Here is a 15,779-nt window from a genome sequence, read left to right on the forward strand (position 1 = left end):
TAATTGACATGCTGCTGATTTTTCCGCAGGGAAATCCGCATTATTTCCGCTGTGGAAAATTCCGCAGCGTGGGCACAGCAGTTCCCAAATGCCATAGAAATGGCTGGGGAGTAGCTGTGCTGCAGATTTTTGAAAAATCAACGGAATTCCCGTGAAAAATCCGCGGCAAATTCCGCGCATTTTCCGCAGCGTGGGTACATAGTCTTAAGGCCCTGTCACCCACAGAGATAAATCTGCGGCAGATCTGTGGTTGCAGTGAAATTGTGGACAATCAGTGCCAGGTTTGTGGCTGTGTACAATTGGAACAATATGTCCATGATTTCACTGCAACCACAGATCTGCCATAGATTTATCTCTGTGTGTGACGGGGCCTTTAGAAAGGATGCGGATCGCCGGCCAGAGCGACGTCGCAGGGCAGGGAAGTACGTGTGACGGGGTTAAGCGAGGTTGTGCGGCACGGGCAGCAATTTGCCCGTGTCGCTAGCGAGATCGCAGCATGTAAAGTACCCTATAGTGTCAATCTAGACTGGACAGTCAACATCAAACATATCATCCAGCATGAGCCACTATGATAATTTTGCGGCTGCCTAAAAATTATTTATAGTAAATTTCTCCCATTGTGCTACCATCCTCTGACGTCTAACAAGTTGTATGTGTATGGAATTGATATAAATAATTTCCAGCAAATACATTTTTAAGAAAGAACAGCCATTCTCTTTTCACAGCAAGGAAGGAGATGCATAGTAGCTAAAGCTGTATTTACAGTGTGATGTCATAATGTAAAGAATTGCACAATACCTAAGCATGCAGCATGCCCCCGCGGCCCACCCGGACCCCCATATCAAAACTAGTGCAGATATAGTGGAGCGTCTGCTGATAACAACTGATTGCGACGTTTCCGGTGCAGAATACAAAATAAAGGCTGATTGCTACAAATATCTGCTCCAATTTTGGTTTACACTTGTTTTTTCGATACTTGTACAGTTTCTTTTTCTAGGCAGAATAATTGTCATAGCATTAAAATGTCTATTAAAGGGAAAAACGTAACGCCTATCTGCAGTAGAAAAGCATTCGACAATGTTTGGTGTTTACAATTGTCCATAAAAACTGTGTAAAACGTAATATTAGTAATAATATTATCTAACAATATTTATAGGGTTTCTTAGAATTGAATATTGTCTCAATATCTAACATGCATAGTTTCTGTAGTAGAGCTCCACAACAATTAATGTATTTCAATCTATGGCATTTGATATCTAGAACATATTAGTGCTAATCATTAGGTCCTAATAAAAAAAATTAGAAAGAAACATACACTTTAACCAGCATGGATTCAACACTGACATCTGCCACTGCATACGTTATTAAATAGACTTATTAGACCTGATGATGCTGGTGTACTTACTTTGTAAACCCATAATGGTATGGTTGCAATAATACTATTGAAAAGGTTCACCACCTGGTATTAAAATCAGCAAGAGGCGGAGGAGGATTACATTATTGTTATAACATGGATATTCACAGTGAGTACACCTGCCTCATTGGGTCTAAAATAGGTATTTAACAATTTATTGAGACAGATCTGCTTTAAGCCTCATGTACTCAAATTGTGTACAGGACCATACAACTAAACCGATAGAAGTACGTATAATAAATAGTATATAAGGCCTTACTATATCTCTACATGCCTCCATTTTTTTGTATTATTTCTATTGGTTATCATGGAGATATCCCATAAAATTCTATATCTCAATATTATGATGCTGTAAGAGGCAGCAAACTGTGCCACATGGAGGGCTCACCATTCCACAATACAAGGTCGAGTGTTAACCTTTGCCATGTGCATGAGGCTTAAAGCAAACGATTGGTTTCCAGTTCAGTAAAAGTAAACACTACCCGCACATCACAGCTAAATGAGGGATGTTTGTAGGATACAGCTCGAAGGAAGACAGTGGAGGGAGTATCAGGAAAGTGCTGCTTGCTTTTCTACCTGATAATCAATGTGGCTTGCATTTAATGTCTTTGTCTATCCCATGTGCTTGTATAGAGATCTGTCTCGTGGGATTTGCACTTGATTGGCAGCTGTCATTTTATGGTGGACGTGATATACTGCCAGGATGATTACAATGGCCAGTCCCAAGATTATTCCTAAAATTAGAGGTAGAGTCTCTTCCAGTTGTTTTCTCTGATCTGTGAGGCATTTGTACTCTGAAACAGACAAAGAAACAATGGTAAGTAAAGTATTCTATTCTTTATACTCAGATCAAATGTAAAAGTGAGTGAAGAAAAGCGAAATTAGGGACTAAAGTAGAGATCTCATGTCAGACATTGGCAGTATATTGCTAGGAGGCAACATTTCAGTTTTTATTGGTTGTCAATAAGTTTCCCTACAACCACCTAGAGCACAGGTGGGCACAGACAGAAGAGGGCCCCTGTACAAGAACAATATATAGGCCCTTTGCAGCCCAAGAGCTCAACATAAAGCTCAATTTCACCTGCTTTGGGGGTAGATGTGGCCCCCGGACCTCTCGGGCCACTGTGTGGCTGTGTGGCGTCCTGGACAAGCCAGGGGCCACAGGTAACAACACACACACACCTCCACCCCCAGCAGTTCACAGCAGTCATCCCCAGTGAGACCTGATTTCTTCCCTCGGGTTCAGACAGACACACCAGGTGGGCGGAGTCAGGCAGATGGAGACGCCCACCCAGGAGTCTAGCTGGTCTGAGGCAAAAACCAGCTCAGTGAAGTCCAGGCAGAGGAAGAGAGAGGAGGTCTGCAGAGAGGCAGACAGACTGGGGCCTAGGTTGGAGCCTAGGTCCCTCGTGTAGCCAGTGAGGCAGACGGTAGTGGCCGTCTGCGGGAGCCGGGAAGACAGTCTTGGTGGAACCGTAGGTAGCCGGGGTTGGGCGGTGGCCCACCGGTACTGAACCGGGGAGCCAGCTGGAAACCGGTGCGCAGGAGGACGTACACGAAGGTGCAGGAAAGGACTTACACTACCAAACTGGGTCAGGAGAGAAACACCGCAACCGCCTGTGGGACCCGTCCATCCAGCCGTTTGTTTGACCAGAGACTCCGTGTAAATTATTGGCTGAGTGAGTACTACCGTGCCGTGCGGCACCGCGCTGCCCCCGCGACCCTGCACCTCACCAGGCCCCGTAACCCGCCTGCTATCCCTCCCTCACTGGGCCCCGGGACAACCAACCCCCCTACCCACGGAGGGGAGAAAACAACATCCAAGCTGTTCCCTGTCACCGCTCCCAGGATCCCCGTCCAGAGCAGCGGTGGTGCAACAACCTCACCACAGCCGTGGGTGGCGTCACGAACAATATCCCTAAACCAAACCACCCCCTTTTCACTCACGGGCGAGGAGCGCCGCTCGAGTCCCCGGGATCCGGCCCACCGCTCGAGCCACCGACCGAGCGAGCAGCAGCAGCAGTAGCCGGACCCGAGCAGTGGGTGAGCGCAGCGTCCCCTCCTCCGACCACGGCAACTTGGCGTCACGAATAGGATCTTACCGCTCTGCCGTCTGGTAGAGGTGCGCCTTGTGACCGCCGGAGGTGTCCGGCCAAAAATCTTGAGAAGCCGCCATTTTGGGCGCGAAAAGTTCCCCGCTCGAGCGTCTCCTCGAGCAGTGGAGGCGCGAAAGCCGAAATCCCGCCCCTGTAGAGGAGGAGCCGGAAAAAGACTAAGGGGGACAGAAACAAGATGTCTGCGCCCGACGGAGCTGCTGGAGGAGCGGCGGTCGCAGCCGCAGTGGCACCCGTGAATGGGAATGGGCCCGCGGCCAACGCCCCGACCGACCCGTTACCCCTGTCACCGGTAGCGGAGCTCGCAGCGTCTGTGAGGGAGGGCCCAGACCTGGGGTCCCCAGGCCTTACCTTCGTCACCGCCCTGCCACCGGTCCCGGCTTCCATCCCGGCCGCGCCGCTGATGACGACGGCTCCGGCAGTCCGCCCGGCCGCAACGGCAGCGAAGCACCCATCCCGTTAACGAATCTGGGCCCGTTTTTGGACTGGTGTCAAGGGGTGCTGCCCACTTCCTAGAGGCAGCATCAGGGACAGGTTGTTTGGGTGGGTGACTGAAGGACCCGTTCCGTTGTTAATATTAAAAGTGTATTGTTGTTGCAACGGTTGAAGTGATATGCCTCCCGTAAGGGAAGTTGTATGAAAAAAAATGCATGTGTGAAAATGTTTAAAAACGTTTTATTCTCTTTCAGTTCGTGAAAAATAAAACCGGTGATGGACGGGCAGCCCGCGGACGGTCTGCATTTTACTAAGGGTTAATCTGGCGCCCTGGATAAGCCAGGGGCCACAGGTAACAACACACACACACCCCCACCCCCAGCAGCTCACAGCAGTCATCCCCAGTGAGACCTGATTTCTTCTCTCGGATTCAGACAGACACACCAGGTGGGCGGAGTCAGGCAGATGGAGACGCCCACCCAGGAGTCTAGCTGGTCTGAGGCAAAAACCAGTTCAGTGAAGTCCAGGCAGAGGAAGAGAGAGGAGGTCTGCAGAGAGGCAGAGGCAGACTGTGGCCTAGGTTGGAGCCTAGGTCCCTCGTGTAGCCAGTGAGGCAGATGGTAGTGGCCGTCTGCGGGAGTCGGGAAGACAGGCTTGGTGGAACCGTAGGTAGCCAGGGTTGGGCGGTGGCCCACCGGTACTGAACCAGGGAGCCAGCTGGAAACCGGAGCGCAGGAGGACGTACACGAAGGTGCAGGAAAGGACTTACACTACCAAACTGGGTCAGGGGAAAAACCCCGCAGCCGCCTGTGGGACCCGTCCATCCAGCCATTTGTTTGACCAGAGACTCCGTGTAAATTATTGGCTGAGTGAGTACTACCGTGCCGTGCGGCACCGCGCTGCCCCCGCGACCCTGCACCTCACCAGGCCCCGTAACCCGCCTGCTATCCCTCCCTCACCGGGCCCCGGGACAACCAACCTCCCTACCCACGGAGGGGAGAAAACAACATCCAAGCTGCTCCCTGTCACCGCTTCCGGGATCCCCGTCCAGAGCAGCGGTGGTGCCACAACCTCACCAAAACCGTGGGTGGCGTCACGGACAATATCCCTAAACCAAACCACCCCCTTTTCACTCACAGGCGAGGAGCGCCGCTCGAGTCCCCGGGATCCGGCCCACCGCTCGAGCCACCGACAGAGTGAGCAGCAGCAGCAGTAGCCGGACCCGAGCAGTGGGTGAGCGCAGCGTCCCCTCCTCCGCCCGCGACAGCTGCACCAATGATATGTCCTCCCCTGACCTAGAGTCAGCTCTCCAGACAATGCTGCAATTTCATTCTAGTGATCAGCTGAGGTCACAGTGGTCTAAGCCGAAGAACTGAAGACTGGTTGCTTATCATAGAAATATGCCATCAATGTTTGTGATTAGACAATCTCTTGAGAAATACATAATAGGCAATTACAATTGAGCAAAATGTTTTGCAGGACCCTGGTCCAGTGGCTGCGTTGGTAGACCATAGCTGCTGGACTAAAGCTCTGTGAACCTTCTACGTTCTGGAATCACCATCTCCTCCTATGAGCGGGAGGTCTGGTGCAACAACATTGTTGGGGTACAGTGCATGTGAAGGAGGGGATGCTGAGCTGCTCTGGCACAGCACTCATTCGCCAAGGAGACTCTGTGTGTGTATGTTACTTCGGGTGGGGTGCATGATACTTACTGTTTTTTTCAGTCCGGTGTCCATCATCCTGCTGGTTGTAGTTGTTGTAGACAGTCAGTAACACATACAACACCCCAGTTGGCATAGCCAACCAGAACCACTTATTTTTGTTCTTAATACCATTATGACAGACATGGCCTTCTTTTCCTTCCTTTATTTCAGTGTGGGGTACTGCTTCACAACCTGTACCCCGCTATCTTGGAAATCGTCATCAAGCTCCTCGGGGTCTGTACCTCCTTCCCCCAATCTCCGTTCACCTTTGTCTGATTTTAGGCCCTGATGGCGCTCTAACTGGATAACTCTTTAAACCCGTCAGGGTGAGCCTTGGCTTTGGATCTCTCAAGGTTACCTTAGGGTTCCCTGACTGGCCCTAGTACCGAGACCACGTCTTCTCACACTTGAACGCTATTCTTCACTGGTTCCCTCTCAAGCTTTCCCTCCTGTTCTCTTTCCTGCTACTCCTCCTTTCTACCACCTTAAACCTATATTGTCTAACATCTAATCTAAAATCGACTTGCCACTAGATCACAGATGTTGGTACAAATATATACATCTTATAGTCTATACCACAGTCTATAAAACTCGTAAATGTACATGCTGAGGCGCAGCCTACCTACTACATATTCATGATGTTATGCCAGGCCTTCTAATCAGAAGTGGTGACAGGGATGCCGGCAGTTAGGAGAGGTTTCACAGGGCTTGAGTCTGGTGACCATGATCCACCAACGTGGCTGCTAAATTTCCTGTGAATTTTTTTGCTCAACTCTAAAGGCCGCTTTACACGCTGCGATATCGTTACCGATATTGCTAGAGTGCGTACCCGCCCCCATCGTTTGTGCGTCATGGGCATATCGCTGCCTGTGGCGCACAAAATCGTGCGGACCCGTCACACTACTTACCTGCCCTGCGACGTCGCTGTGACCGGCGAACCGCCTCCTTTCTAAGGGGGCGGGTTGTGCGGCGTCACAGCGACGTCACACGGCAGCCGTCCAACAGAAGCGGAGGGGCGGAGATGAGCGGGACGTAAACATCCCGCCCACCTCCTTCCTTCCACATTGGCGGTGGAGGCAGGTAAGGAGATGTTCGTCGCTCCTGCAGTGTCACACATAGCGATGTGTGCTGCCGCAGGAACGACGAACAACATCGCTAATTAGAAGAGAACGATTTTTTTGTTTTGGGACGACCTCTCCGCGACAAACGATTTTATCGTTAGTGGCGCCGGATGTGCGTCACAAACAATGTGACCCCGACGATAAGTCATTAACGATATCGTAGCGTGTAAAGCCCACTTAAGGGTAATCTTTTGATCCTAATGTACAAATAAAGTTGCCAATTCACAGTTGATTACTGTCAGTTGAATTGTTCAACCCAAAGCTTTCTCTCCAGACTACCAGATTCACATGTAGGATCAGATCAGCTAACCATGCATGCTTTTTGTCAGTGGGGAGAGTGGAGTATGTGGCTGTCAGACTGCTTTGGTGATGGCTAACACAGGTCTGCGACTAAAAAGCTGTTTGATTATTTTCATCTAATTTCCATGTATTTTGGTGTGCTGATGATGCAAAAAATATTGAAAAAAATCCTGGACGTCAGAATTTGCCACAAAATGCAAAATTCTCTTCAAATTTAGTAAATTTTTCATAATTTCTTTTCTTTGTTTTTTTGGTTTTTTTTAGGGTTTTGAAAGTCAAAATTACTATTAATTAATTCACATCAATGAATTGAAGATGTATAATGCCAAAAAAATATAACTTTCAAAGAAAAGAACTTTCAGAGTGAGCTAATGAAACCAGCATCAACATTTTGCAAGCTGAATGAGCAGGCTCTGACATGCCTGGGCTTGTTTCAATTGTTTTATCTTTGTTCTCGCCTGTTCACACTTTTTAATCTCAGTTCGTGTTAGCTCTTCATATTCAACCGTGTTTCCCAAAATTAGCATTATGGCTCAGCGGAAGTGTATTAATTCGTCTGACAGTTTCTGTTACATTTGTGGTGAATATACAGTGTTGAAGCAACAGCTGAATATTACAGACTTTGTGAAAAAAGTATACTTTGCATATTTCGGACTAAAGCTTGGAGATCAAGATAAAGCTTGGACGCCTCATAATGTGCAAACGGTGTGTTGAGGACCTCCAAAATTGGTTCAAGGGTAAGAAAAAAGCTTTCCGTCATGGGATTCCTATGGTATGGCGAGAGAAAAAGAACCATAGTGATGATTGTTACTTTTGTTCATGCGATGTGAAAGGGTATAATTCAAAATGGAAGCATTCCATTTCATACCCCAATATTCACTCAGCAATTTGTCCTATCCCCCATGGCACAGATATACCAGTACCCAAGGCCCCTGCTACCTTGGAAGAGATGACTATGTCCGATGAAGGTGGAGTCATACCTGAACCAGATGAATCAAGTTCTGACTTTGAAGATGATACAAGACCAAAATTGTTTTCCCAGGAGGAGATGAATGATTTGGTAAGAGACTTAAATCATCCCAAAGATGCCGCTGAGTTACTCGGCTCAAAGCTCAAAAGCAAGAATTTATTGTTGCCAGGAGTGTCTTTTTCATGGTTCAGACATCGTGAAGACGAGTTTGTTCCTTATTTTGCCCAGGAAGATAAGTTGGTTTATTGCATCGATGTCGAAGGTTTGATGGGTCAAATCAAAATCCAATATGATTTAGCGCAATGGCGTCTTTTTATAGATTCTTCAAAAAGAAGTCTCAAAGCAGTTTTACTCCACAACGGCGGTTTTTATGCTTCCATCCCTGTAGGTCATTCCGTACACCTCAAGGAAACCTACGAGAACTTGGAATTGGTTCTTCATAAACTTAAATGTAAAGACCACGGTTGGCAAGTGTGCGGGGATTTGAAAGTCTTGTGCATGCCGCTCAGGCAACAAGCTGGGTATACCAAATACCCTTGTTTTCTGTGTCTATGGGACAGTCGAGGCCGACAAAATCACTGGACCAAGAAGAATTGGCAGCCGAGGGTGCTCACAGTTGGTGAAAAAAATGTCTTCCGAGAAACTTTGGTTCCTCCCATAAAGTTCTTCTACCATCTCTCCACATGATATTGGGATTGATGAAGCAATTCGTAAAATCACTTCCAAAAGATGGAGAATGCTTCAAATACTTGGTCGCCAAGTTTCCAGGCCTCTTGGAGGCAAAATTGAAGGAAGGTGTGTTCGTCGGACCAGATATTAGAAGGCTTATTGCTGATCAAGAGTATATCAATACCATTACGCATGCTCAAAAAGAAGGGTGGATTGCATTTAAAGAGGTCGTAGAGAAATTTTTAGGCAATAACAAAGACCCTAACTACAAACAAATCGTTGGATGAATGCTGAAAGCATTTCAAGCTTTAGATTGCCTGACGAGTTTGAAAGTGCATTTCCTCCATTCCCACCTTGAAAACTTTCCTGAAAATGTGGGAGCTGTGAGTGAAGAGCAAGGTGAACGATTCCACCAGGACATTAAAGAGATGGAAAGAAGATACCAGGGAAGATGGAGCATTACAATGATGGCAGACTACTGCTGGACGCTTCAGAGAGACATTACAGATGCTACTCACAAGCGTAAATGTACCAAGAGAAGCCTCACAGGGAAGAAGAATCGATTTTAGTGTGTGTGATAGTGAGCTCATTGCAGTTAAAAAAAATGATTTTCATGAAACATTTGTAATAAAAAAATAATTTTATGAGTCTATTTTCATTTATTTTGAGGTATTGTCTTATTTAACATAGTTACTTAAATTGTCAGAAAACGTGATGTCCTATGACAAAACGGAGGTTATTTTCAGATTCAGCGCACTCAAAAACATAAAGATTACGTGGAATAACCAAAACAGCTCTCGAAAAAAATTTTTTTGCAGACCTGTATAATCTTCTGGGAGAGTGAAAGGGTCAGGCGCTAAAATGCAAAATGGCCGTTCCTTCTCTCCCCCTACATCTGCTGTTGGGGGCGTCAAGAGAACTCCACACACATTAGATAGTAAACTAGTCCCTGCAAAATCACTGAATTCAGGCAGACTCTTATCTAACCTGTATGGGAGCCTAATGAGTTTACTTTGTAGATGTGATGACTTTTTTAGTCCACATATACTGTACCTTTGCAACCATTTTATGTATACATCTCCAACTTACACAAAAAAACTGTACATTTTTAATTAAAATTATTTACTGAGATGTTTCATTTTTTCCTTTGGATACACTATAGCACTAAAAAGTATACAGTATACCCATTGAAGCGTCTAATAATGTACCACTTTATTGCACACATAAAGCAAGTACCGTAGTATATTTTACTGTATATTTTATGGTATACACAGTAGTCTTGCTGTTTGGGGTATGTGAACACGTTGCGTTCTTGTTTTTATTTTTTCCTTGCAGATTTGCAGCAGATTTAGATCAGCAGCATATTAGTTCTTGCAGCACTTTTGCTGTAGATTTCACTCATACTAATGAATGGGGAAATATCTAAAATAAAAATGAATGTAAAATACACAACAAAAACACAACACAAACGTGGCAAAAATGCTCTTATTTAATGCGGCATCTTCGGGGCACTTTGCACACTACGACATCGCAGGTGCGATGTCGGTGGGGTCAAATTGAAAGTGACGCACATCCAGCGTCGCAGGCGACATCGTAGTGTGTAAAGCCTAGATGATACGATTAACCCCTTAATGACCCATGACGTACTAGATACGTCATGGATCGTGTTCCGGTAAGCCCCGCCCCCTGCCGCCGGCAGGCGGCGGCGAGACGCGCACATATCAGCTGTTATCAACAGCTGATATGTGTGCCTGCTAGCCGCGGGTGGAATCGCTTCCACCCGCGGCCATTAACCCCTTACATTTCGCTGCCAAAGTCTTGGCAGCGATATGTATATGGGCGCCGCCATGACAGTGACTTACCCCGCCCCCGCCGGAAGTCACGTGACATGATCACGTTACTTTCGGCGGTTGCCATGGTAGCACAGGGTCATGTGATGACGCCTGTAGCTAACATGAGTCACTTCCTCTCAATGCCGGAATACAGCCGGCATTGAAAGTGAAGCAGCAAATCTGCAGTTCTCAGCTCTGTAGCTGAGATCTGCAGATTGTGCAAAGCGATCGGATTGCTGATCGCAATAGCCCCCTAGGGGGACTAGTAAAATAAAAAAAAAAAGTAAAAAAAAAAGTTTTAAAAAATTAAAAAAAAATAAAAAAACCTAAAAGTTCAAATCACCCCCCTTTCACCTCATTGAAAATTAAAGGGTTAAAAAAATAAAAAAATACACACATATTTGGTATCGCCGCGTTCAGAAATGCCTGATCTATCAAAATATAAAATCAATGAATCTGATCAGTAAACGGCGTAGCGGCAAAAAAATTCCAAACGCCAAAATTACGTTTTTTGGTCGCCGCAAATTTTACGCAAAATGCAATAACAGGCGATCAAAACGTAGCATCTGCGCAAAAATGGTACCGTTAAGAACGTCAGGTCAAGACGCAAAAAATAAGCCATCAATGAGCCTCAGATCCTGAAAAATGAGAACGCTACGGGTTTTGGAAAATGGCGCAAAACGTGCGCCACGTTTTTCGGACAAGCTTGTGAATTTTTTTTTACCCCTTAGATACAAGTAAACCTATACATGTTTGGTGTCTATAAACTCGCACCGACCTGAGGCATCATACCCACACATCAGTTTTACCATATTGTGAACACGGTGAATAAAATATCCCAAAAACTATTGTACAATCCCACTTTTTTTGCAATTTTTCCGCACTTGGAATTTTTTTGCCATTTTCCAGTACACTATATGGTAAAACTTATGGTTTCATTTAAAAGTACAACTCGTCCCGCAAAAAACAAGCCCTCATATGGCAAGATTGATGGAAAAATAAAAAAGTTACGCCTCTCGGAAGAAGGGGAGCAAAAAACAAAAACGCAAAAATGGAAAGTGCCCGGGGGCTGAAGGGGTTAACAAGCGAAAAAGCGTCGCTATCGTATCATCGGTGTAGGGTCAGGCATTTCCATGAATTGGGAAATACCGATGTTACGATGTTGTTCCTCGTTCCTGCGGCAGCACACATCGCTGTGTGTTTACGTCCCACTCATCTCCGCCCCTCCGCTTCTATTGGCTGCCTGCCGTGTGATGTCGCTATGACGTCGCACGACCCGCCCCCTTAATAAGGAGGCGGGTCGCCAGCCAGAGTGACGTCGCAGGGCAGGTGAGTGCATGTGAAGCTGGCGTAGCGATAATGTTCGCTACGCCAGCTATCACCATGATATCGCAACTGCGACGGGGGTGGGGACTATCGCGCACGGCATCGCAGCATCGGCTTGCGATGTCGTAGTGTGCAAAGTACCCCTTCCTGTCGACACATCAGGATTGCTCAGAATTTTCAGAACATGTGCACATAGCCTAAGTGACGGCTTTTCAGGTTTTTGCTCCAAGGGTTTTTTCTGGCTATCAAAAATATTGTTATTAACATACATTTTCTCTTTCTGGTGATTTTTCCATTGACTTAAGCGGGCTTTACACGCTGCGACATCGCTAATGCGAACTCGTTGGGGTCACGGAATTCGTGACGCACATCCGGCCGCATTAGCGATGCCGTTGCGTGTGACACCGTTAAGCGATTTTGCATCGTTGCAAAAACGTGCAAAATCGCTAATCGGCGACACGGGGGTCCATTCTCAAATCTCGTTACTGCAGCAGTAACGAGGTTGTTCCTCGTTCCTGCGGCAGCACACATCGCTGCGTGTGACGCCGCAGGAACGAGGAGGCTCCCCTTACCTGCCTCCCGGCCGCTATGAGGAAGGAAGGAGGTGGGCGGGATGTTACGTCCCGCTCATCTCCGCCCCTCCGCTGCTATTGGGCGGCGGTTCAGTGACGTTTCAGTGACGTCGCTGTGATGCCGCACGGACCGCCCCCTTAGAAAGGAGGCGGTTCGCCGGTCACAGCGACGTCGCCGGATAGGTAAGCATGTGTGACGGCTGTGGGCGATGTTGTGCGGCACGGGCAGCGATATGCCCGTGTCGCGCAACAGATGGGGGCGGCTACCCAGACTAGCGATATCGGGACCGATTTCGCAGTGTGTAAAGTAGCCTTTAGTGTTTAAAAATACACAATACATATTCCAAATCCTAATTATGAGATATTTAAACCATTGGCTGCATCTATCCAAGACCGATAATTCCCAGTCAATGGATATTACTGTATCCCAATTTACCCAATTAAAGGGAACCTGTCACTAGGTTTTTCCCCTTATGAGCTGCAGCCACCACCAGTGAGGTCTTATATACAGCATTCTAGAATACTGTATATAAGAGCCCAGGCCGCTGTGTAGAACGTAAAAAACACCTTTATAATACTCACCTAGGGGATGGTCCGGTCTGATGGGTGTTGCTGCTCTCCGGTCCGGCACCTCCTCCATCTTCTGCAATCTCCATCCTCCTGCCCAGGCCTGTGTATGATGCAACCAGCATCATCCACACAGAGGCCTCCATTGTGCTCCTGCACAGGTGCACTTTAATCTGCCCGGCTGAGGGCAGGTCAAAATATTGTAGTGCACATGCGTGAATGGTCTTTGACCTTTTCTCGCGCCTGTGCATTAAAGTACTTTGCTCTGCCGTAAGCAGGGAGATGAAAGTGCGCATGCGCAAGACCGCAATGGAGATGTCTCTGTGAATGACCCCGGACGCGTCATGCACGGGGCTGGGCAGGAGGACGGAGATCGCAGAAGATGGAGGAGGCGCAGAGCGAGAGCAGAGACATCATTGGACCGGACCGCCCCCTAGGTGAGTATTATAAAGTGTTTTTTATGTTATACAGAGCAGCCTGGGCTCTTATATACAGTATTCTGGAATGCTCTATATAAGTCCTTACTGGTTGTGGCCACAGCTTATAGGGGACAAATCTGGTAAAAGGTTCCCTTTAAGTTTTAAACAGTGTGCAAGTCCTTGTGCCAGAATAATAATAATCAAACTGACCCTAAAAATAAAAGGATTTACCTTCACTGTAGACAAAGTCACTCTTGATATCAAATGGTTGAAGGTGGACTTCAGAAAGGTACAGGACCACGGTCTTCTTCTGGTCAGTGGAGGTCAGGCTGACCTTCTCCGGGGCCTCACATTCATATGACATTCCCAGTGGGGTGACCATGAGTGACAGGTGATGGCGGCTGGCAGTGTGCTTCCCAGCTAGGAGGAATACATTATCAATAGTTACATAAGCACAAACCAGGAATAAAATCACGTGAAAAGTAATTGGTCCCATGCATAAAAGCTGTTAAAAAAATGGTCTAAGTTACCCATGCAATTAGTGATCCGAATACTGAGAATGTAAAAAGTTTTCATAGTAAAAACATCACATGCAGCCACTACATTCCCTGAAATTACTACTGCACTTCCCATAGGGCCCCATGAATGTCAAGGTCCAGCGCTGGTTAGCGGTATTTTTTAATTTAATGGGTGCACTCTCTTTACAGGTTACCATTATTGGATTGTTACTGAAAGTTTATGTGAAGTATGAGTACATACAAGTGTGACTATAGTAGTGTATGTGTAAGGATAACTGTGAGGGCTACCAATGTGCATGTTAGACAGGTGTATAAGGGTATATGGACACAGTGGAGGTATTCTGTATCTGGCCATTATCTTGAGTGCAAGTCTCCCGTAAAATACAAATCTTTGGAGAAGCCAGTTTGTCTGTTCAATGTTTAGTTTTGAAGAAATATAAAAAAAATGACCGGTACATCCAAGAAACAGACAAATGTGAACAGGTGCAAACGGAAAGAACTAGACCATACAATTAAAGTGAATACAACTGCACTGAAATGCTATACTAGGTAAACATTGAATATAAGAAATTTGGAACTGCATTACTGCCATAGAAACTAGGTTAATAATGAGGTACTTGTTACATAATTTAGCCAATTCTTGATGAGCCCAACAGCCAGCGACAAGGTGTACCCCATTGTTGGGGTCCTATCCTTGAATGCCTCTACCTAGGCTGAAAGCCTACAATTTAAAGGGCAGGTTGGATCCAACTATAATTATAATGCCCTTGGCTGGTGGGCAGAGGGCACAGTCAGAAAGAAGTATACTACAAATATCAAAAAACTGACGAATTGGCCAAATTGTATACCAAGTACTTCCTTTTTAACCTAGTTTCTATGGCACTAATGCAGTTCAAATTTTTTGTTTTCAGTGTTTATCTAGTATTTTAGTGTACAGCTGTATTCGTTGTATTATTAAAGATAGCTATGTACAGAAATTAGCCACTCGGTTTTCAGACCCCTCCACCCCTTAAAAAAATAAGTGATAGTATATCCTAATCAAATGCCAGGTATTGGTACTGTTAAAAAAAAAACAAACAAGCTTTAAAAAAATAAAATTCCAACAGATTTCTGCGACTACTAGGAGTTTACTGAATACAGATTTATATACTAAACATTGAAGCCTATGGGAGGTGTATAAATTAATATACAATAAGCCCCCTCTAGTGGAGGCTACATGAAGCAAGAATCCATCATTTAAAGAGAATCTGTCAGCAAGTTTTTGCTATGGAATGTGGAAGCAGAATACTGTAGGGGCTGAGACCCTGATTTCAACGATATATCTTTTATTGGACTGTTTGGTGCAGTTATGATAAAATCACCGTTTCCTTCACTGTAGATATAGCATTGGTCAAAATGTTGAGCTGTATATAACCCCGCCCACATCACTGATTGCAGCTTCCAGTCAGTGGTGGGGGCGGGGTTACACAGATTAGCTGGACTGCCTGGCATAAGACACTTAAGGGCCATTTACACGCTGCAACATCGCTAACGATATACCGTCTTGGTCACGGTGTTTGTGACGCACATCCGGCGTCGTTAGTGACATCTCAGTGTGTGACACATACGAGCGACCTTCAACGATCGCAAAAGAGGTAAAAATAGTTGGTTTTGGAGAGGTCGTTTATTTACCAAAAATCGTTGTATGTGCAGTAACGAGGTTGTTCGTCATTCCTGTGGCACCACACATCGCTATGTGTGACACCGCAGGAACGAGGAACATCTCCTTACCTGCGGCTGCCCGCAATGAGGAAGGAGGTGGACAGGATGTTACGTTCCG

At 46.2% G+C, this 15,779-nt stretch overlaps 1 protein-coding gene across 1 annotated transcript in view; it reads right to left on the reverse strand.

The window, feature by feature from the left end:
- Nucleotides 1–691: 691 nt before the first annotated feature.
- LAMP5 (lysosomal associated membrane protein family member 5) overlaps nt 692–15,779 on the reverse strand; it is a 21,562-nt gene continuing 6,474 nt past the window's right edge. The window contains exons 5-6 of the mRNA XM_075339301.1: nt 13,674–13,862; nt 692–2,208 (exon numbers count right to left, since the gene is read on the reverse strand). Coding sequence (XP_075195416.1) covers nt 2,027–2,208; nt 13,674–13,862 — 371 coding nt within the window. The 3' untranslated portion in view covers nt 692–2,026. The remainder of the gene's footprint in view (nt 2,209–13,673; nt 13,863–15,779) is intronic.

The sequence above is a fragment of the Anomaloglossus baeobatrachus genome, chromosome 3, assembly GCF_048569485.1.
Source record: "Anomaloglossus baeobatrachus isolate aAnoBae1 chromosome 3, aAnoBae1.hap1, whole genome shotgun sequence".
NCBI lineage: Eukaryota > Metazoa > Chordata > Amphibia > Anura > Aromobatidae > Anomaloglossus > Anomaloglossus baeobatrachus.